The sequence below is a fragment of the Taeniopygia guttata genome, chromosome 23, assembly GCF_048771995.1.
Source record: "Taeniopygia guttata chromosome 23, bTaeGut7.mat, whole genome shotgun sequence".
Classification (NCBI taxonomy): domain Eukaryota; kingdom Metazoa; phylum Chordata; class Aves; order Passeriformes; family Estrildidae; genus Taeniopygia; species Taeniopygia guttata.
In genome coordinates, this window is record NC_133048.1 from 3,105,964 (window position 1) to 3,128,942 (window position 22,979).

The window sequence follows — 22,979 nt, forward strand, 5'->3', positions numbered from 1 at the left end:
AGCGAAGGGCCGATCCCTCGTTCTGCGGGCCGGCAGGGATGGGGTTAATGCACCTGTCTGGCTGTACCTGTCCCGGGCACCTGTCCCGGAGCCGATCCCGCCCCACCTGTGCAGCGCTGCCATAAATGCAGCGGCTCGGGGCAATGTCTGCCCGAGCAGAGCGGCCCCGGCACCGCGGCGATGTCCAATGAACTGGAGTAAGTGCCTTTCTCCCCTCTCCCCCTCCTGCCCCGGCAGGAAAATCACTCCTTTTCACTCGCGGCTTGTTGGAAATCACCGTCCTGGTTATTTTTTTATCCCCTGCTAAAATTGACGCATTGGGGTTTATGTCTAAAGCGAAGTGCTCTGCCTGTGTCCAACAAAATCTAACAGCAGCTGCAGGAATCTGGTTTAATTTTATTTATTCGAGAAAATAACTTCCAAAGTATTTACCAGTCTCTACTTTCTAGGGGTGGGGATTGTTGTGTGTCTGTTGTTTTTATTGAGAATTTTATGAATTTTTGTTTGTTTGGGTGGAGGGTTTTTTTTTCTTTCTTTGGCTTTGTTTGTTTTGGGGTTTGGTTTTTGGGTGTTTTTTGTTGTTTGTTTGGGTTTTTTGGATTCACGCTACGACCCTATCAAATAATTTAATCTTTTAAATTCGAAAAAGCTTTTAACACCTATTGATCTCCTTTCTAATTTTGACACCCCAGAAATATTTTTGAGTTTTGGATGCTGATGGTCTCAGCAGAGCACCTCGTGCCTCGCAGCTCTTTAAAAAAGGCAAACAAGTGTCAGATTGGCGTGACAGGGTGTGGGGAAGGCGGCAGAACAGGGAATAAAGCTGCTGAATGCTGCTGTCAGTCAGTGCTAAACGTCCCCCCAGCCTAGAACCCCGTATTTGCGTGTAAAATATTTATCAAGAAGTAGAAATGAATGTATCTGTGGAGAGACCTGGTGCTGCGAAGGTGTTTTTTGGGAGAAAGCCGCACGCCTGTGTGTGTTTACACGCCTGCCAGAGCTGCTGTGTCAGCCAGTCTCCTCCTAATTAAGAACCCTGAAAAGGCACAGCAGTAATTATTATTTAATGTAAATAGTGGGATCGATCTGTTCGGATTGACTGAGAATCTGTCACTGAATTGTCGCTTTTGGGTAATTTATAACCGGTGCTCTGTAGGTGTGGGAGCGAGGAGGTTTTGGCTCTCGGGAGTGTGCGATTGATGGATTTCTCGCTAATTACGGTCGGGAATTACACGGCTGCTGCCCCCGGCCCGGCCAGCGGCTGTTAACCCTGAGCCTGCCCGGGCAGGGGGAGCGCCCCGAGACTGCCCCCGGGCACCCCGAGAGCGGAGCGGGGTAAATCCCTTGGAGGATCTGCGGATCTCTGGGAATTCCGCTTTATTTCAGCGGGATAAATCCCTTGAAAGATCTGCGGATCTCTGGGAATTCCGCTTTATTTCAGCGGGATAAATCCCTTGGAGGATCTGCGGATCTCTGGGAATTCCGCTTTATTTCAGCGGGGATAAATCCCTTGGAGGATCTGCGGATCTCTGGGAATTCCGCTTTATTTCAGCGGGGTAAATCCCTTGGAGGATCTGCGGATCTCTGGGAATTCAGCTTTATTTCAGCGGGATAAATCCCTGGGGAGGATCTGGGAATTCCGCTTTATTTCAGCGAGATAAATCCCTTAAAAGATCTGCGGATCTCTGGGAATTCCGCTTTATTTCAGCGGGATAAATCCCTGGGGAGGAGCGGCAATTCCAGGGGAACAGGGAAACGCTCAGCCCTGGCTTTGCTCGGAGGGGAAAAGGTACCTGAGAAGAGGCTGCTGGAGCTGCGAATTTGGGATGCTGGCCGGGGCTGCTCCTGCCACCCCCAGAGTGAGCCGAGCACATCTGCCCAGATGTGGCTGATGTTCAGGAGCTCTGATATCCCCGTTTCCTCGCTCAAAACGCCAGGGAGGAGAATCCCACCTTCCCTCTGAGACTTAAAATTCCCAGAGAGGATTGGGAAGGGACCAGCGTGCCATGGGAGGGGGAGATGTTTTGCCTATTCTAAAATATTCTAACTGCTGATTTCCATAGTCTTCTAAACTGAACCTGTGTCTAACTCTGCTGTGCGTGGGCTGGAAGGAGTTAATCAGGAGTTACTCCCAGTTGTGGTTTTGTGGTCGAAACCATGATCGCCAGAAGCAAATTTTTGTCATGCATAAGGTGTGTTATTAAAACTTGAGTTATGCTCCTGGTGAATGAAAAGTTAAAGCCCTTTTATAAAATCCTGGCAGCAGAGCACACAAGGGATAACCGTGCTGGAGCAAGGGAGGCTGGCTTGGAGTTTTTTTTTTTTAAGTTATGTAAAGAGAGAAAGAGATTTGTAAATTAAAGAAACAACAATCAAATAACTGCTATGCAATTCCCAACAAAGGAGTAAAAGCCCTCTGAATAAACTCCAGACTCAAAGCAGGGGTGAATCAACATTTGCACAGTATCTCTGCTTTGATGCTTTGGGTCACATTTTGGGCTGATTGGTCCATGGGAATGATTCCAGGGAAATTTGCAGAATAAAGACAACTCCTGGAGGAGGAGGAGCTGCTCGGGCTTTGTTCCGGCTGGGGTTTGAATTGTTGATCAGTGTAACATATTCATCCAAAAATGCACTTGTACTTGGACTGCACCTGCCAGCCCTCGGGATCAGCTGCTTGGCAGGGACAGGGATCCTGGAATTGTGTGTGTGCTCAAAGAGGAAAAAGGCACCAGCTGAAAAATGGTAATCACTGATTGAACATATGATTATATTCCATTCTCACAGCTGAGTTTCCAAGGCTTGGAGGGTAAATATGAAAGAGACTGGGGTTAGATGGGATATAGGGAAAAAATTCCACCCTGTGAGGGTGGGCAGGCCCTGGCACAGGCTGCCCAGAGCAGCTGTGGCTGTCCCTGGATCCCTGGGGGTGTCCAAGGCCAGGCTGGATGGGACAGTGGTTGCAGCAGCCTGGGACAGTGGTTGGTGTCCCTGCCATGGCCTGGATGGTCCCTTCCAACCCAAACCACTCCAGGCTTCATTTCTTGTCCCTTTAGGTGCCAGTGCTGTTCTGGTGCAGCTCTGAGGTGGGGGTGAGGCTGACCCAGGGTGTGAGAGCCCAGGGCAGCTGGCACTGCCCCCGAGCCTCCTGCTCTGCCCCTCCTGCCTTGTCCTGCCCTGCTGTGGCTTTGGGGGGTGAATCAGGTTTGTTTGGCAAGGCCCTGGTTTGGGGCACCCCGTGCTGGGGCTGGTTTGTGTCCGACAGCCGGGCAGGGGCTGCTGCTCCTGGCTGTGCTCAGGACACTGAGCCAGAGCACGGGGAGGCCACGGAGCACCTTGTAGGGGACCTGGAGCTGGGAATGTTCAGGTGGAAAGTCCCTCCAGGGTGGGAAGGGACGGGGGGAGCACAGGGGGAGCCCACCCTGGCTGTGTCTCTGCAGGGCTGTGGAGCTGCTGGCAGAGCGTGGAGCAGGGGCAGGGCAGGGAGCAGCTGCTCCATGTGAGGCTCCTGTCGAGTGTCCTGCCCTGGCACAGCTCCCTGGAGCCTCTTGGGCAACAGGATCCACCTCTGCCACCTTCAGCAGGGCACAAGGCCCGTGCCAGGACTGAGCTCTGGCTGCACCCGGGCAGGGCAGGGATCAGCACATCCCTGGAGTGGGGACACGACTGTCCCGAGACTGAGACAGGACTTGGGGGCTGAAACCTCCAATCTCTGCTCTCCCTGGCTCACTGCTTCCTTGGAAATGTGGGACATCCCCAGTGTGTCCTCGGGCAGGATGTGCTGAGGGAAGCAGAGACCCTTGAGTAAAGCTGGGCTTTGTTCTAAGCACGGACAACCCATAACAGCTGATTACTGGCTTAAAAAAACCCACATTATCTGAAGAGCAGTAAGAAAGAAACACATTTTGTTGCAGAAGTTTGTGTATTGTGGGTTTTAAATCCACATCTTGTAAAGAGGTGATTTTTAAAAATTTTATTTTATTTAGAAGTCACAGCTGTTGGACTTAGAGAATATACAAAAATTACCTGTGTCATTTTGGTGGGTGAAGCACTGGGAGCCTCAGTGCAAAGTGGGATGTGTTGGGACAGTGAGGGTTTGTGTCCAGGAATAACTGTACATAAAGTGTCTGTATCTGCCCACAATGAAAACAGGAGTGAGAGTGGAGTTTACAGCAATATTTTAGAAGTGGGAGCAGATGCTTTGGGCCTGTTTTTGTGTCTCCTTTTGGAGTCAGATATCCCTGAAACTCAGAACACCCCAAAACGGAACCATCTGACATCAGAAATTGCTTCTGGAAAAAACGAGCTGTAATTCCTGAACTGCAGAGGGATTCTGTGTGTAATTTTTGTTTTGTCAGGCAGGGGAGGCAGCACAGCAGGACTGGTTTGTGCAATGGGATGGGGTGGGTGGGTCCTTCCAGGGTGATGCTGTGGGTAAAGCACAAGCCCAGCTGGTGTCCCCCAAACATCCCAGCCTGGATTGGCTCAGGAGCCTCCAGCAGCCCAGTGCTGCTGAGATTCCCAGCAGAGGTTCAGGGCTGGCTCTGCTCTCTCAGCATGAGGCATTTCAGTGTCCATCCTGTCCCCAGGGCCTTCTGCTGTGGTCATAAAGAGCAGCAGAAGCAGGAGTTGGGTGCAAAAGGACAACTCTGGAACTGGTTTGAGGTTTCTGGGTAGGTGCCCCTGGAGGACCAGGGCAGGGGATCCCTGATATTGCCAGGCAGGAGCTGCCCTGGGAGCTTTGTCTGGCTCCAGCAGGGATCAGCTGCTCTGCAGGGTGGGGATCAGTGCCCACCCCACCAGGACTGGCACTGAGCTCCCCTGGAGCTGTTTCCCAAAGATGTTCATGGTGGCCCCTTTCCTTCCCATTCCAGGCAGGTGGGCTGGGGGTCCTGCATCCCCCCTGTGCCACACAGAACCAGGGAAGGAGAAGCTCCTGCACTGCCCGGGGCTGGAGCATTGCTGGGAATCTTCAGGTGGCTGAGCTGAGCTAAGCCTGGGCTGTGGGTGCTGCTGAAATGCCCCTGCACAAACCCAGTGACAGAGCCCACATTGTTCTCCAGCTGCCAGAGAAAATATCCCAGGAAATATCCTGCAGGCAGTGCAGGTCAGGGGCCATGGGATAGAGCATGGTTTCCTGGGCCTGTGGATTGACACTGTGTTGTGCTTGGCACCCCGGCAGTGTTTTCCATCATTAGTCTGTTTGTTATGTTTCTTTCTGTGTTTTTTTTTTCCTGGTTCTGTCTCTGTTTGGATTTTTGCCTGGCTCTGTGAGTGGGCTGGTGACAATGCGCTCACTTCTGCCTGTGCTGTCACCTTGGCTTGTTTATTAAACCTGTGCTTGTTTATTAAACCTGCAAAGGAATTACAAAATCATGATTTAGCCGAGAGGTTTGGCTTCAGCAGTGAGGGCTCTTGGTGGGATGCTGTCCTTCCTGACAGGGCTGTACAAGCTAAAACCCTGCAGGGAGAGCTGCTGCCCTGCCTTGGCCAGGGCACTGCTGATCCTCCCCCGAATTTCTGACAAGGACCTGGGGAGCACCAGGGTGATTTCAAGAGGGAGGAGAGGGCAATGCCCAAGGCCAGAGCTGATGGAACCCCCCAGGAGCTGCTTGGGGCACCCCTGAGCTCCTCAGGGCTGGTCTCTGTCTGTGCCTCTGAGTTCTGCTGCTGCTCAGCACCTCCCTGCTGCTCTGCCAGGGAGATGCTGCTCTGCAGCCCCAGCATGGCCGGTATTTAGGCTGGGCTTAATCAGGTGCAGTGGGGAGAACAAAGGCAGCAGAACGAAGCTCAAAGGGCAGCAAAGCCTCCCACAGACACCCAGTACAGGCAGAGGGAGTTCAAGGGCTCTTTCCTGCTTGGCTGGTGTCCCCGCCTGGACCCTTTGGGCACATTCTCCTGTTCCAGCATCGCCCCGAGTGTTTATCCATCACCAGGAGAAACTGGGGAAACAGAGCTGGGGTGGGCTGGAGCGGGAGAGGGGCTGGGATCACCTTGTGTCACACTCCCAACTGTTTGGAAACAAACAGACTGCTCCCTGCCCCAAATCCTGCTCTGCACATGGCCCCAGGCCGCAGCTCCAGTGTGCACAGAGGGGAGGGAGCTGCTGGCCCCAGTGTTTGTGTTTGCCTGGCCAGGGAAAGCAGCTCTGGCTTTGCCAAACGGAGCAGGGAGCTGGGAATGGGCAAACACAGCCTGGCCACGTGCAGGGGCATCACAGGCAGCGAGGAAAGTAAAGTTCAGCTGTGTTTGGATCTGGATTTGGGTGACTTTCCTGCTGTGTTTGGATCTGGATTTGGGTGACTTTCCTGCTGTGTTTGGATCTGGATTTGGGTGACTTTCCTGCTGTGTTTGGATCTGGATTTGGGTGTCTCTTCCCTGCAGCTGTGCCTCACAGAGGTTGCTGATGGGGGCTGGGGGAACAAAGTGCCAGCAGTGTCCTGTAGGTCCCAATGTCAGAAATCTGCCTTGGACTTGTCACCACAGCTGCTCGTCCCAGCTCACCCTCTCTCCTCAGGCACTGGGGAGCCGTGGTGACCTTTGGGAATGGGGTAACAGCAGGGCTGGTCTCTGAGGAGGAGTGAATGGGGTGGATGTTCCCTCACTCCCTGCAGGGTGGGTTCTGAGGGGGTGCACACGGCTCCAGTCACACATCCCAGTGCCTGCCGGGATCCCACGGGCTCTGGAACAGGAACAAAGTGGGGTAAAGGTGCAATTCCTGTCATTTGTGCCAGTCCTCAGCTGGGTGAATCCCAGCCTCGCTGGCACTGGGCATTCCCAGTGCATGGAGGAGCTGCTCTGCCTCCCGAGGCCCCTGAGGGTTCTGAGCACCTCAGGGTCCTGCCAGCAGCTCCCAGCCTGTCCTGCTGTCCCAAAGCTGCTGTCCCATCCTGCCATCCCTGCTGGACTCTGCTCCTTGTGCCAGGAGCACCACGGGCACTGTGTGCCCACGTCTGGCTCTCTCCTGCTCGGGGCACTTTGCCTTCGCTCTGTGCCAGGCCGAGGGCAGGACAGGCTGCCCTGGGCGCCTCCCGGGTGCTGTGGAACCGAGTCACGGCCGCGGCCCCGCTGGGAGCCCCGCACGGGCAGGAGGAGGAGGAGGAGGAGGAGGATGAGCAGGGCTGCGTGAGAAGCGCTAAAGACAAGGAAACTCCCGAGCGGCTGCTGGGTGACAGCGGGGCCGGGCCGAGGGAGCAGCGGGCTCGGTGCCGTTATCCCACGGGAGCGGTGCCAGCCCAGCCCCGCTGCCCCGGGCACGGAGCCCCGGGGACCGGGAGCCCCGGGCCAGCGGCAGCGCTCCAGCAGCTCGGCCGTGCGGGGAAAAGCAGAGGATTCCTCACGGAAAAGGTGGGGAGGAGAGCAGAAGCAGCCCTCGGTGACCTCATGGAAAAAATCAGCTGTAATTCCTGAACTGCAGAGTAATTGTGTGCTGTAATTTGTTTTATTAGGCAGGGGAGGCACCAAAGCAGGAGTCTGAGCCAAGGGGAGCTCTGGAGTCTGAGGCAGGAGCATCCCAAGCCATCCCTGCACAGTTTAATGTGAATTTGTGCAGGGTGGCAGTGCCTGGTGGCAGAGCAACCATGGGGAGTTTCAGGGATGCCAGGTTCCTCCCAAGAGGAATTATTGTTCTCTGAATGATTCACTTAAAAGTCTAGACAAGGACTTCTTATAAATATATGGATAGTGGCTTAATGAAAACAACATATTCCTTATAAAAATGCCATTCAATTGTAGCATTCATTGCTGTAACTCCTGAAGGGTTGCTTTGCCTTTCCATGAAAAAACATCAGCAGGTGATGTCATGCTTTAACTCCAGTCAGGCTCTTGGCAACTTTGGAGATTTAAAGAAGTTTTAAAAACCTTTCTTCTAATAAAACCCAGTCTTGCCCTGCCTGGACATTTCCACTTTGAGGAAAAGGAATTTTTGTCCATGGAGATGTTATTTTATGGTGAATGGTGTGAGCTGTGGTGGTGACAGGAAGGTTTGACAGGAGCAGGGCCCTGGCTCAGCCTCTGTGGACGTGCTGGATTTGGGCAGAGGTTGGACTCGATGATCTCTGGGGTCTTTTCCAACCTAAACAATTCAGTGATTCCATTATTCCAACCTGCCAGGGAATGCACGGAGGCACTGCTGGGCTGGCTGCTGGCAGGGTTTGCTGGAGGAAAAGGAAAGATGACCAATGTTTGGGTAATTAAGTGTCTGACAGTTTATTAACGTAAGATGGAGAGGCCTGGAGAAAGTGCCAGAAGTGAGGACAGGCAGGGCATTATTTTGGTGTGTTGCTTCTCACGTAGTCCCACGAGCCTCACCTCAGTCAGGAATTTTTTAGTGGAAGGGAGGGGGTTGTGATCTGCCTGTCTGCTTCCCTCTGAGTAAAATCATCTACAAATGGTTGGGAAAAAATAATTTTAAACCATGGACTGCAGCAAAAGAAAACGATGAGGTTTGGGTTCGTCTGGACACTGAGTGACTGTGTCTGCCTGTGGGCTGTGCTGGCCTGGAGCTCCACACCCAAGGGAAAATTGTCCCCTGATCCCTTTTTAGTGCCCAGCAGCCCTGGGATGGTGCAGGATGGGACTGGAGGAAGGAGCAGCTGATGGGGTTTTGCTTCCCTGGGCAGGACAGGGAGCAGCTGCCCCTGGGGAGGCTCTGGCCTGATTTTGTACCCAGCTCCAGCAGCAGAGGTGGTGATCCCAAAGGCTCTGGGAGTTCAGGACCAGGAGAACATCTCTCCTCCCTTCCACAGAGCCTTTGGGAAGCCCTTCCTGTGTTCACGGAAACCTCTGGGAAAAGCTCCTCCCTCATTCCTGGCTTCCCCCCAGTTTTAGATCCGTGCATCTGATGAAGAATGACACCATGAACTTCCAGAAATTCCCTTACACCAGCGAGGATGAAGCCTGGAAAACCTACCTGGAGAACCCCCTGACTGCAGCCACCAAGGCCATGATGAGGGTGAACGGGGACGACGACAGCGTGGCCGCCCTCAGCCTCCTCTACGACTACTACATGGTGGGTGCCCTGGGCTGGGGTGAACTGGGGTAAGGGAGGAGTAGAATACGTGTAAAACATGTACCACCTTGGGAGGGGACCCCTCTGCTGGGCCCCCCATCTACTGAGCCCCCCGAGTTGTTCATCCAACACCACACGGTGCCACCAGTATCTCCAGAGGTAAACTGAGGCACAAACTTCCATTTTGTGGGAATCCAGACCACGCGGAAAACCTGAACCCGGGTGCCTTGAGTCTGGATTTTTTCCATAAGGAGCAGCAGGGCTTTGAGGGCTGCTGGGCTGGAGCAGCCTCGCAGACCCCACCAGTTTTATCCTCCCAGTGCTGCTGTAGGATGGAGCTTTGAGAAACGTGGATCTGATTTATCCCTGATGGGAAGCATCACTTGGGTGCTTTAAGGTCCTGCCCAGAACGAGCTGCTGTGGCTTGTCCAAGGTTATTTGGGAGCCCAGCAGCAGCCCAGGGCAGGGCCCAGCTGTGCTGTCTGTTCTTCTCGTGGGGTTTTATCTGGAGGCTTCACTGGCTCCAGACAGGGCTAATTCTGCTCTGTTTGCCTTTCACAAAACCCAGCACTAACCAGACTCTGCCCTGCCTTGTCCTAGGTCCCGAAGGAGAAGAGGATTCTCCCAGCTGGGATGATGGCACGCAATGACCTGGCAAAGAGGTTGGCTTCAGTTCCTGCTCTCTGGAGCTGCCTCACTCTCCTGCAGCTGCTGAAATGCAGGATGGGGCTCTGAGCTTGCAGAAAATAGACATCAAAGCACGGTGTTATTACCAGCAACAGTGCAGCTCATTAACCCTGAGACACACATTAAAATTCTTTAGGCCAGGTCCCAAACAGGTACAAATGGAGCTACACCCATTTCCACACCTGAGCCTCTGTCTGGCTGTTCACAGGGGTTGTGCTGATTTGCAGCAGCTGAAGAAATTGCCTTTATTTCCTATTTTATGCCAATTCCAAAGGACAGAAGGATTAAGCACTGGCAGCAAGAAGGGAATCACCAAATCCTCGTTCATTCCCTGGGCTGATGAGAGTTTTTGTTCCACTCTCCCAGGATTCTCTTCCAGTGACTCCCATTTGTCCTTTGAGGTTTTCAGATAATTAACTATTAAATTAATGGCTCATTTGCCACTATGAGTTCAGTTCCCCTTCCTGGATGCTGTGTACTTTGGCATTGTCAGTTTTTAACCACTTGACAGAATAAACCTCAAGTGATACTTCACTCCTTCGGAAGTAAACTGACTTAAGCTGGTTTTGGTTTTTGCTTCCCAAGTTGCTGGACTTTGTGAATTTGTACAGTAATTGTTTTTCCTTAAAAAAGGGTATAAAAAAATCAACTTTCAGCATTGATGAGCTGCAAAAAGACTTATGATGGACAGCCCATACAGCACTTATCTTTCTTATCACCCCTGTTATCTTTCTTATCATCCCTGCTGCTCTGAGTGCGTGATGGCCTCAGTGGATGTAGGCCCTGGATGTGCAGCCCCAAACCACGTCCAGACCGTATTCCCTGACTCCCTGTGATCATCCCTTATCTGCTGAGCACCCCTGGCTCTTGCTGGCTGCACTGAGGGCTGGGCTGGGGATCCCCCCGGGGCTGTCAGGGCCCCCAGGCCCAGCAGGAGCTGCTGGGCTGGCTCAGGGTCAGCTGGCAGCCAGGCCAGCAGCACATCCAGGCACTCCTGGCAGTGACACCGTGCTGGGGGTGCCCGCCCTGCCCTGCCCTGAGCCAGGACTCTCTCCAGCAGGCACTGCCACGGGATGGATTATGAGCCCGAGATCCCCTCCTTTGATGGCTCAGCCCATCTCATGAAGCTGCTGTCAGAAAACGTCTCCATGACCCAGGAGTTCTGCGAGCCTCCCAAGAAGAACGGCCTGAGTCTCGAGAGTGTCCCTGCTCCTCACAAGGCAGCCCTGCTCCCTCCAGGCACCAGCAAGCTGGAAGCCACCCCAGACACCTTCCTGGTGCCCCCGGGGGACGTGTATGACAGCAGCTCCCTGAACTCCCTGTTCGAGAGCCTGCCCATGGCCCCGGCGCAGCAGCGCTGGCAGCCCGACAGCACCTTCAAGGAGGACCCCCAGGAGGTCAGGGCTGGGCTGGGGCTGCTCTGGGGGCACCGGGGGCTTTGCTTCTCTCTTGGAAGCTTGGTGCTGTTCCTCTTGGATTTCTGGGGGGTTATGTTGATTTTGGAAGTCATCTGGAGTGGTGTCTGGGAGAAGGTGAATGGACCAAGCAATGAGAGGTTTTACTCTGGGTTTGTGTTTGCTCCTGTCTGCAGACGCTGCTCTTCAGTGACATCCTCAAACCCCAGCCAGAGCCACCCTGCCCCGAGAGTTACCCCACAGATGGAGTGAAGAGGTAACAGCAATCCAGGCCTTTGGGTTTCCAGGGAACTCTTGGCTCTGTCTCTTTCCTGGGGAAGGGCTGCATCCCTCTCCTGTCCCCAGTCCAGCCTTGGCAGTGACCAGAGCATTTACAGAGCCCGTGCTTTGCAGACACCACTTGTGTCTCCCTGGTGTTTTCGGAGCGAGGGGCTGCCCCATGAGCTTTTGGACCAAAGCTGGGATGGTTCTGCCCCCAGCCTGGGGCCAATGCAGGGCCAGTGCTGTCCCATCTCAGGGTGACAGCCCTTCCCAGGCAGCACTGGTGACACAGAGGGACCCAGGCGGCTGCACCATCTTCCCACAGGCCACTTGGAATGGGGTAAATGACAGGGAAAAGGAGGCATGAGGGTGCTAATCAGCCTCCCCTAATCTAAGGTTTAGGTTCTCACTTAGCACTGTTAGTCAGCCTTGATTTTAGAGGGTGCCACTGCCTCTCATTCCTAAACCACGAGACGGATTTCTTCCTTCTTTCCACCCCTCTGCCAGACAGAGCTCTGCTGCTCCAGATACCAAACCAAACCTCCCAGCAGGTAACATTATTTCACCTCCCACTTTGTATTTGCCTCCTGAGTCAGCTGACGGGGTGAGTCAGCTGTCAGACGTGGGGATGTTCACACAGACAGCAGCGTCTCCTGGGCCACAGGCTCCCTGCTCACTGTTTATTTGTGCACTGAAGTTCTCTGCCTCTCCTGGCTCCGGATAAGAGGAGCTGCCAAGCCCATCTTCAGAGATGGCATCACAGGAGGTGGAGCAGGAAGAAGATGGGTTGGTGACTAAACAGGGCACTTGAAGGGTCTGAGTGAAGGCTCCTCTACAGGTGGTGGCTTGCACGGATTCCTCACAGCAGAAACCAGCTGTGGCCTCATGGTTTCAGTGCTGACAGCTGCTGGTGAAGGCCTGAGAGCTGCTGAATTCAGGCTCTTCTTTCAAATTTCCATTGCCAGCAGTAACACCTTCTCTGTGTGCCACCACAAAGCTTTTCTGTAGAGATTAAAGTTGGTGCCCACCACACTGAGAGTCCCTCGTGCTGGGATTGGGTCCAGTCCTGCACAACCAAGCAGGTGTTGGTGTCCTGCAGGTCCCTTTCCTACAGGGCCTTTAAGGTGGAGTCTTCCTGGCTCAGCCAGTTATGGGTATGGATTTGGAGACAGGAAGCTGAGTTCAGGATGTGGTAAAAGTCTCAGTACAGGTACCCATTTTTGTGTGTTTTGCCCTTGGCTGCCAGTTGAACAATGGTTCTGTTGCCAGCCACACAAAACTACTGGCTGCAGTCACATCCAGGGGATTTTATGCCAAAACCGAGGGATAAAATGAGGCAGTTGGAGCAGTGCTGCTCCCCAGGGTGTTGGGGAGGATCAGAATGTGCTGTGCTGTGTCAGGGTGTGTGAGGTGGGGAATGGAGCAGAAACTGGAGCCTGTAACCCATGGGGTGGAGGCTCCTGGGGCTCTGTTTTGCTTTTGCAGTGAAACAGCAGCGTGTGCTTATTCATCCTTCTCTCTTTGTTCCATCCAAGTGACTTTGAATACACTCTGGGGTCACCCAAAGCCATTCACATCAAATCTGGGGACTCTCCCATGGCCTACCTCAACAAAGGACAGTTCTACCCCATCACACTGCGGACAGCTGGAGACAGCAAATGTTTGCACTTGTCCTCAAATAAAGTGAAGGTAAGAGACACAGACAGGCTGACAGCTCTGCTGACAGCTCTGGAATGGGACATCCAGCAGCTCCTCTGGCCTGGGAACAGAGCTGAATGTGAGCTGCAATGGCTTTGGGGCGCATGTTGGCTTAAGGGGATGAATGGGATGGATTCAGTCCCACAGGATAATCCTCTGCTGCACAGCAGAGCCTCTGTGGAGCTGGAACCTGTCACAGGAGCTCAGGGATGCACAAAGGGAAGTGGGGGCCCTGCTGGGAAGAGCTCTGAGCCAGGGACAGGGTCCCCATCCTGCTCCTGGGATGTGTGGCCAGGCCTCAGAGCAGCCCTCGAGATGGATGTGCCAAAAGGCTGAGCCCAAATCCCTCCCCTTGCCCCCCTCAGCTCCCCCAGCATAAAATGTCCCATTTGCCATGGCCCTGAGGGATGGAAGGGTCGGGATGCACTGATCTGCTCTGTGCTGAGCTGCCTGTGCTGCTGGCTTACAGAGCGTGGTGATGATCGTGTTTGACAACGAGAAGATCCCCACGGAGCAGCTGAAGTTCTGGAAGCACTGGCACTCCCGGCAGCCCACGGCCAAGCAGAGGGTCATCGACGTGGGTACGAGGGGCTGCCAGGGCTGCCCCGCTCTGGGAGTCAGCCGGGGCAGGATTTGGGGCTGGGAGTTCTTGGCAGTGCCACCAGGTTCACCCCAGACTGAACTGCTCCTCCCCTGCCTTCCAGCTGACTGCAAGGAGAACTTCAACACGGTGCAGAACATCGAGGAGCTGGCCTACAACGCCCTGTCCTTCGTGTGGAACATCCACGAGGAAGCCAAGGTACAAACTGCCCGTGGAGGGGAGCTGGGAATGGTCCTCAGCAAAGCTGCAGCTCCCTGCTGCCAGCCCAGGCCCTGCCCCACTGCTCAGGCACAGAGAGCTCCAGCCCCACTGCTCAGAGACAGAGAGCTCCAGCCCCACTGCTCAGGCACACAGAGAGCTCCAGCCCCACTGCTCAGAGACACAGAGAGCTCCAGCCCCACTGCTCAGGCACAGAGAGCTCCAGCCCCACTGCTCAGACACAGAGAGCTCCAGCCCCACTGCTCAGGCACACAGAGAGCTCCAGCCCCACTGCTCAGACACACAGAGAGCTCCAGCCCCACTGCTCAGGCACAGAGAGCTCCAGCCCCACTGCTCAGGCACACAGAGAGCTCCAGCCCCACTGCTCAGACACACAGAGAGCTCCAGCCCCACTGCTCAGGCACAGAGAGCTCCAGCCCCACTGCTCAGGCACACAGAGAGCTCCAGCCCAGGCCCTGCGCTGCACGGCCCCAGGCAGTGTTTGCCTGGCAGGACAGCAGCAGGACACCGTGCCTCAGTGTGTGTTTAAGCACTGCCATGAGCTAATAAACACTCTGGGTACACCCAGACTGGCTCAGGGATGTTTTCTTAGCGCTGATGGATAACTCTGAAGAAAAGGTTTTGCAGCAGTTGAGGGCTCTGCTCACATGTACCTGTACCTGTTTAAATAACCCCCAGCTCAGGGAACAAAGAGCCCCCTTTCCAGGCAGGGTGATGCAGACATGACTGACCACCCTCCTGTGCCTTGTGGATGTGGAAGGGAGCCAGGCAGGTCACAAGGTCCCTTTTCACCTTAAAACCAGGGAAGTTCAATACAGCAAGGTCTTTGCAGCTCTGCTGTCTCTTCTGCATCTCAGACGCTGTCATTAACACTTTGTATCTAGTGGGGATTGAAAAACAGATGAGTAACAAAGTAAAAAAAAAAAAAAAGCATTAATACCCCAGGTCTCTGAAGCTTGGGAAAACCCTGCCTGGCTTTGGGATCTCAATAAGCCCAAAGGCAACCTGGGTCTTTTACAACCCAAGAGGTTAACAAATGTCTTCAAGGCAGAGCTGTCAGAAATGGAAATATGTCAGGTATGTGGCAAGCCCTGGGGGCATCTCAGCAAAACTGGATTTAACTCTTGGCAGAAACTCTGCTCATTCACTGGCCTGGGGCAGGTAGAGGTGAGACTTCAGAGAGCTTGGAGGGCTGGGAGTGAGGCAGGAGGGGTCAGGGGCTGGGAACAAGAGGGGTCAGGTATTTGGGTGTTTGGGTGTTGGCCATGGCACCTGTTACTTTTCTCCTTCCAATTAAACTTCACCCACCCAGTGAAGAGGTTTCCTTTCCTAACAGCTGACTGGAGCTGACACCAGATTTCAGGGCTGAAATCCTCAGCTGAGGGAGCTCTGGGAGCTTCTCCACCTGCAAATCTGTCCCCAGGGTCCAGGGGAGTTCCAAGGTCACTCACACCAATGAATTGGCAGTTTGGAGATACAATTTGGCTTAGAGCTGTGCTCAGCTTTTCTTCCAGAGCTCCCAGTGGAGTTAACTCCCTCTTGGTGATAAAAGAGCCCAGTGTGGGATGAATATTTATTTAAGCAGCACTGCTGTGCAATTCCTGAGGCTGCAGCCTTGCCCTCCTCCCTTCCTGCAGGGCTTTGCTGTCTGAGGGTCCCTTTCAAATGAAAGATCAGAAATACCAGCAAGAACATCCCCAGGCAGGGTTTTGGGAGTGGAGAGGCTGAGTTAAAGAGCTGGAATAGGTGTGGGGGGAGAGGCTCAGGTGGGGAACCGACTGCTCCCCTGGCAGGGCTGGAGGAGCCTCAGCAGCTGCTTCTGCCCCGCTGCTGGTTGAGGGGGAGGTTCCAGCACCAAGGACCCTGTCTCTGTTTGCAGGTGTTTATTGGGGTGAACTGCCTGAGCACGGACTTCTCCTCGCAGAAGGGAGTGAAGGGTGTCCCCCTGAACCTGCAGATCGACACCTACGACTGCGGCAGTGGCAGCAGCCAGCTGGTGCACAGGGCTGTCTGCCAGATCAAGATCTTCTGTGACAAGGTGCAGCACTCCTTCCCACCTTTGCAAAAACCAGGAATGAAACCAGAAAGGCTGTGAGAGCCCAGAACAGCCCAGACCTCTGACTGTGCCTCACAATAAACTCTGCTTTTGACTCTATTTCTGACCAGTTGTTAAACATCAAAAGAGATGAGAGTTTCCTTGGAGGTTCTTCCCCAGTCTCAGATATCTTCCCATGGAAAAAAATTCTCACAGCTATTCTTGTCTGCATGTTTCAATTTAAAAAGCAAATTTTATTTTTGTTTTTCTAATTTCTGAGTGTCAGAGAGTCTTGGATTGGGCTGTGGAAGGTTCCTGAGGTGGCCATTTCTGAGTTAAGGCTGCCTCCACCTTAACATGTCACACCCCAGAGGTGGCCACGGAACCTCTCTTGCCACTGTTGGAAATGTCAATGTCCTAAATTTTGCTGGATCTTCCCGCAGGGAGCAGAGAGGAAAATGAGGGACGATGAAAGGAAACAGTTCCGAAGGAAAGGAAAATGCCTGGACTCCAACAACAATGGTGAGTGTTTGTGTGTGCTCCCTGCTGAAATCCCTGCTCCCTCCCATGGCTCTGGCTGCTCCCAAGCCTGCTGCCCTCAGCTCCCGGGCAGCCAGGCCCTGGCTGGGCTCCTTCCCCCCTCCCAAAGCCCTTCAGGAGCACCTTTGGGAATGCTCTGGGCTCCCGTGGCTCCCTGGAGGTGCTGCAGGCTCCTGTGCTGTTCCCGGCCTTGGCAAGGGGCTCCCCTCTCCCAGCAGCGAGGGGCTGCCATGAACTGGACTCTCCATCTGTAGGTCTGAAAGGCTGTTTGCTCTCTGGCTTCAGAGGGAATGAGATCACCTTCCTGCGGCCCGAGAGCGACCTGGAGACGCAGCCCGTGCTCTTCATCCCCAACGTGCACTTCTCCACCCCGCAGAGGTGTGGCTCGGTGAGTCCCTCCAGCCCGGCAGCCGCCCTTCCTTCCCGGGCCGGCCGTGCCCCCACAGGACTGCTGCTGTGGGCAAAGCCCAAACCTCAGCACAGCTCCCTGTGGGATGAGGGAGCTCCACGGCCCGAGTGCTTTACACACCTGCAGAGGATGCAGTGGGAGCAAACATAGCAGTAGAAAATAAATTATAGCAAATGTGACCATCTCAGTCCTTGTGTGGGTGGGACATCCCTCCACTGTCCTCTATCCAGTGTCCTTCAGAGCTCCTCAGCATTCCCTGCCTCAGAAACGCTGCCTTAGTTTGTCTAAACCAGGGAATCTGGGGAAGTCCTTTTATATAAAATTTAATTTAATTTAAGAATCAGGTGTTTGGGTTTTATTGTGTGGGAAAACAGATGTTTTAAGAGTGCCCAAGTTGCCTCCCCAGCCTCTCTAGCACACAGCAATGCTGTGCAAACTCACAGATCCATCTCCTTTGCATTCCAGGTGCTCCCTCCCGCTGTTCCCAACTCTGCAAACAGGTGAGGATGCAGCAGTGTGCACTTCCATCCATCAGCTGCTCTGTTCCTTTGGGAATGTCAGGGCTGTTGGGTACCCAGGGGCAGGATAACACAGCTCAGTGTCCCCCTGATGCCCTGAGAGTCAGAACATGAGTTAAACCCTGTCCTGGAAGGGACTCAGGGCTGCAGAAACATGGACACATTTCTGTCCCTGTCAGAGTCACCCCAACACGAGCTGCTCTCTGATTGTCATGTTGTTCTCATGGAGACAACGTCTCAAAGGGAAAATAAAAGATCACAACTGTTACTGAAGAGCTCAAATCCCCAGAGGCTGGAAAATAAGCTGGAATGAAGTGGAATCACACTTGAAAAGCAGAACCTCCCCCAGCCTGGGCCCTCTGTGTGGGGATACCAGTGCCCCACAGGAGGTGCAGGAGGCTTTTGGGTTTGTGACCCCAAACCCTCTGCAGGCCCTCCCTGAGCTGCCCAGGTGCTTTAGGCAGAAGTTCCAGCAGTGCTGCTGTAATTCCAAAGCAATGCTGAAGTGCTGGATGGCTGCTGGGGTAGTTCAGGGGTTGTTCAGGCAGAACTCAGCAGCTGCAGTGTTTGTTGCTCTTGCTGCTGTGCCCTCCTGAGCGTGTCTGTCCCCTCGGCCCAGGCTGCCCCTGAAGCGGAGCGGCGCCTCCTTCGCCGACGACTTCGACGCGGTCCCCCCGAAGCACAGCAAGGACGAAGACCCCCAGAGAGGTAACCCTGGCTCCTCAGCCCATGGGGCCACGGGGCTCGGGGAGCCCTGGCAGTGACCCTGCCCATGCCCCTTCTCTTGCAGTGCTGCTCTACGTGCGCAGGGAGTCCGAGGAGGTGTTTGATGCTCTCATGTTGAAGACCCCGGATCTGCAGGGCCTCAGGACAGCTGTGAGTGTCCCCAACCCCCTGAGGAATGGAAAGCCTGCAGATAAAAGGGAATGGGGTCGGTGAGCAGGGAGCTGGATATGGGTTGCTCATCTCTCCCGCCTGCTCTTCCATGGGAATGGAAGTGGGAGCAGGAGCAGAGTTGTCCCGAGAGCTCCTATTGTGCTGCAGAGGGAGGATCACACCTCCTGCCCCATCCAGATCCTCATGGAAGTCTCCTCTTGTGACAGCACATTCATATTTTCCACTGCCAAACACCATTTCCATTCTCCAGGCTGGAGATGTGTGATCTGAAACCTTCCCTGGCCTCGCGCTGGAATTCCCTGGCTGTGTTTGAGGAGCACAAGGACATATTTCTGTCATGGTTATCAGCAGCATCTCTGATAACCCGGCCCTCTCTGGAGACTGCTGGGAAGGAAACAAACAATAAACCTCCCAGATTTGGGGTGGCTTTACGGCTGCACTTTAAGCTCTGTTAGTTTTACAAACTTTTAAAAATAGGGCATTTGGAAAATGTCAGCACAGAGGATTCTTTGCTATCTTCTCCTTCCCCCATCTCTCACCACAGAGAGTCAAAAACCTTCATGGAAAATGCTTGGCAAAAACCTACAAAACTCCTGCCACCCTAAGAGCAAAACTGAACTTGCCCAGGAGAACGTTCAGGTCACGGTTTTGTTCCCTGGGGTAAAACTGAGGGGGAATCCTTTGCTGCTGAACACCCTGGCTCGCTGTTATCTTTGATTTTTATCATGGGAATTTCACTTTACAAGTATAAGGAATTGCCATGTTTTCTCTCACAGATTTCAGAAAAATATGGGCTTCCTGAAGAAAGCATTTGTAAAGTCTACAAAAAGTGCAAAAGAGGGTAAGCTAATCTCTCATCTGCTTTTATGCTGTGCCTCCAGACCCGTCCTGTCCAGCCCCTGCCATTGGCTCCAAGAGCATTTTAACAAGATAATAAAAAGTAGAGCCATGTTAGGCTCTGCTATTTGGAGCATATAAAACTCAGATCTTTCTGGGCTTTAAAGATTTGGGATAATGCTTGTTTGTATTCCATTTGTTCGGAGGGTAAAGTCTCCCAAGGAAAGGAAGTTGGGTGAAGGTGGAATTGTTTGGGGAGCCTAATGGTGATCCTTTGTGTCTCAGTCTAAAAGTCTGAGCTTATGGAGAACTTATCAGAGAGGGATCAGTGTTTGCTTCTCCAAAAAATGCTGGAATGTCCCTGCTCAGATGCTCATAGTGAGCACCTGAATTTGTCAGGAGTTCTTCCACCTGTTGCTGATGCTGCTCATCCGTTAGCCTCAGAAATGGGAATTTTCTCCCCAGAGGAAAAGACCAGCACTGGTGGCTTCAGGGGAGAGGCCACCTCACTCAGCTTGGCTTTGATTTTGTTCATGCCTTGATCTGATAAGCACTGAGTGTTTGGTGATGACTGGGAGGGAAACCAGGCAGGAGGAGCAAAGAGGTATCTCATGGAAAGGAAAGGCCACGCCTGGAAATTAGATTAAATAAATAATTTTGACACCTGGTTTAATGAAGGCTGGACGTGACCCATGCCAGCAGCTACTGCTGAAGTGTGGGGAGATTGGAGATAGCTCCACTCTGGCTGGTGGCAGGGTCAGGCCCAGCTTCCTGCTCCCACAGATTTAATTTTCAATCATTTTATCCTATTGCTCCACCCTAAACAATCTTCTCCTGGTAATTACAGCTTGAGGGGCAGATCTTCATCTGGTGAGAGCCAGTGGAGCTCAGTGAGACTGCCTGGCCTGGCAGCAGGGCAGGACCTGCCCCAGCCATGGCCCTTCCACGGGGTGAGCTCAGCAGATGAACTCGGCCCCAGGGTGACTTGGGAGCAATACTGAGCCACTTTGGATCTTGGTGAGGTTTGGTCTGGAGGAACAATCCAGGGCTGATTCCTGACCAACATCCCTGGGATCGTTTGTGGTTCAGAAATCAGATGGGAGCACAGCACAGGAGGCACAGGTGGCTTCTCTGGCTCCCAGCCCTGAGACAGGCAGAGATCAAGGGACCAGCTCTGCTGCTGGGGACGTTTTGGGTACCCACAGAGTCTCGCTGGGGCACCTGCTGGAGGCCAGAGCTGGGGTCCAGAGCTTGGGGTGGTGCTGGGGCTGGTGCAGTTGGGCAGATTCCGATGCACCAGGCAGACCCTGGGCAGTGCCAGACCCCAGTCCCAGCAGCCCCATGGAATTCCTGACTGTGCCATGACAGAGCTCCCAGGGTTGGTGACTGTTCTCTGCTGGATCTGCCCTTGTGTTGTGCCATGGCTTTAATTGATGACTTAATTGATTAACTGTGGTTGAGCCCCTCAGACTGGGGAAGGTGAAAAGCACATTGCTTTCAATGTGCTGCATCTGATCCAGCCATTCTTCTTCTCTGTAGGATCCTGGTGAACATGGACAACAACATCATACAGCACTACAGCAACCACATGGCCTTTCTGCTGGACATGGTAGAGGCAGAGAACAAGTTCCAGATCATCCTCAAAGAGCTCTAAAGAGCTGCAGGCAGCACTTCCTGGGACTTCTCTCTGAGCTGGCACGTGTGACCCCACAGAACTCAGCCCTGTGCCTGCTCTTGTTGCCTTGACTTGAACCCCCACGGCCCCGGGGCTGGGCCAGACTGCTGTGAGATCATCCTGTGAACGTGGATCTGTTGAGTTTATTATTATTATTATTATTATTATTTTTATTATATTTTATTCCCTTCTGGCACCGGGCCTGAGCTGCCGTTTCAGGGCTGGGCACACGAAGTGACACTGCCAGGCCTGGCAGAGAGCAGAGCTGGTGGCCTTGGCCTTGGCCTCTCCACAGACCCTGCAGAGCTTCCCCAGCAGGGCTGAGCCCAGCTCTGAGCTCCTCTCTGGCACAGAGACTCTCCCAGATGCAGTCACAGCTCCTGCTGAACGGACACTGCCTGCTCAACACCCTCCCTGCCACATCTCTGACTGTAAATACCACGGAGGCCTCCACAACCCCTGTTTATACATTTCTGTGTTGTTCCTTTTGTATTTTATATGTGTATAAATATTCATTGTTTTATACTGGACTCAGTATGGTGACACAGAGCATTTCAAACACAGGCTGCTTCACATTTCTCCGTGAACTCCTTTTGTAACTGTGTTGTTGGTTGTGTTGTTTTGGATAGTAATAAAGGCTCAAGGACTGAAAGTGAACCGTGTTCCCCAGCTCTGGAGTCAGAGCTGGGATGGGCTGGCCAGGAGCTGGGGCAGGGAGGTGACCCCAGAGGCACCACAAGGGCTCGAGGATGGTTTTGGCCAAGGTCTGTCCCCTCAGCAACCACCATGTCCAGCTGTGTCAGCAGGTGTGGCAGGGTCCCCGAACTCCTTACACTCCATGCCCAAACTGCCTCAAGCTGCTTCCCGTTTAGGTCATCAGATGCCAAAGGGAGTCCTGTATTTCCTAATTAATCCTCTGACCAATAAAAACCAAGGCCTTTCCTCCTCCCTCTTCTTCATCCTCTGCTTTTCCTGGCCATGCTAAAGATGTACCTGAGGCCTGTGAGTGGGGAGGAAAGAGCCCTGGGAAGGGGATTTGGAAATCTTGGAATGTGCCAGCTTGGTAAGTTTTGGATTACTTCAGTACTGTTTGAGGATGGCCTCTAAGATGAAGCACAGATAAGCTAAAGCTTTATCAGCCTTTGGGATCTCTCCAGCACTCCTTCCCTTCAGATCACAGACTCCTTCTTCAGCAGGATGGCTCTGATTCAGTGTTGATCCTGTGAGTCCTCCCACAGCGGAATGTCAGCTCCAGTTAGAGCCAGTCCCACCAGGAATCCCCCAGTGCTCAGTGTCACCAGCTGAAAGCTGCAGGGCCCCTGTCCCCTGCTGTGTCAGGGGACTGTGGGGACCCTGCTCTGGGACGGCTCCGTGGCAGGACTGGCTCCAGGTGCTCCCAGCCAGGGTGACCCTGTCCTGCCCAGGCCTGGGGACAAGCAGAAGCTGCTCAGGCAGGGACAGAGGGAGCTCTGGCAGTGGGGACAGTTGGCTCTGCTGTGCAGGACAGATGGGGAGGGCTGTGGGCTGCCCTGGACTGTTGTGTGCACGTGGAGTTGGGGGGTTTGGGGCCCTCTCACCCCTCAATGAGTTGCTCTGAAAGTCTGATTTTCCTGCCAGATAAACATTTACCTATCTGAGCCTCAGTTCCTCCAGCCTACCTCGTGACTCCAGCAGCACTACTCCTAAGTTACAGCAGCAAACGCCATCTCAGTTGTAACTTTATGTTCCCAGCAGAACCAAGATGAATTTTGCTGGATGTTACGGGGCTCCCTTTCCCACAAACCCATCCTGGGTTTTGCAGGGTGAGACCCACGCAGAGGCTGCAGCTCCCTGAGTCTGCATTGTGAGAATGACTCCCCCCTCTGGGGTGGGATGGAGGCAGAGAAACGGGAGCTTTTTCCGTGCAGCTCTGGGTAACCCTGGCTGTGCCGGGGCTGAAGTCCCGGTGCCGGCTGCGTGCCGGGAAACGCTGCCGGGGCAGAGTCCCCAGCCCTGCCCGGCCAGGTGGGTGTTTTGCTGACTGGCTCAGTATCGCTCATCCCTTCCAGCCAAGGCGAGTTGCTGGGCGGTTGCGTAAAGCAGAGCTCCCAAATATGTGAGAGCATTCCTGACTCCTTGCCCGGAGCCCACCGGTTCCTTTTGAAGATTGAGATAGGAGCGATGAAGGCGATTTTCAC

At 53.7% G+C, this 22,979-nt stretch overlaps 1 protein-coding gene and 1 long non-coding RNA gene across 3 annotated transcripts in view; one reads left to right on the top strand and one right to left on the bottom strand.

The window, feature by feature from the left end:
• GRHL3 (grainyhead like transcription factor 3) lies at positions 1-21,389 on the top strand. Of its 2 annotated transcripts, none has more exons than XM_002196326.6 (16): positions 1-197; positions 8,824-9,010; positions 9,611-9,672; positions 10,758-11,094; positions 11,289-11,368; positions 12,909-13,062; positions 13,541-13,652; positions 13,776-13,870; positions 15,771-15,929; positions 16,370-16,448; positions 16,721-16,854; positions 17,341-17,375; positions 18,013-18,101; positions 18,184-18,269; positions 19,067-19,131; positions 20,667-21,389. In XM_002196326.6, exons 1-16 carry the CDS (start codon positions 181-183, stop codon positions 20,779-20,781), a joined length of 1,806 nt encoding a protein of 601 aa, XP_002196362.5. In that variant the 5' UTR covers positions 1-180; the 3' UTR covers positions 20,782-21,389. The 2 variants fall into 2 exon arrangements, with proteins under 2 accessions (XP_002196362.5, XP_032608563.3); XM_032752672.3 differs by having other exon boundaries at positions 2-197; positions 10,755-11,094.
• The window catches only part of LOC121471055 (uncharacterized), a 17,053-nt gene continuing 10,219 nt past the window's right edge, over positions 16,146-22,979 (bottom strand). The window contains exon 3 of the long non-coding RNA XR_012051835.1: positions 16,146-16,995. This is a non-coding gene — a long non-coding RNA (uncharacterized lncRNA). The remainder of the gene's footprint in view (positions 16,996-22,979) is intronic.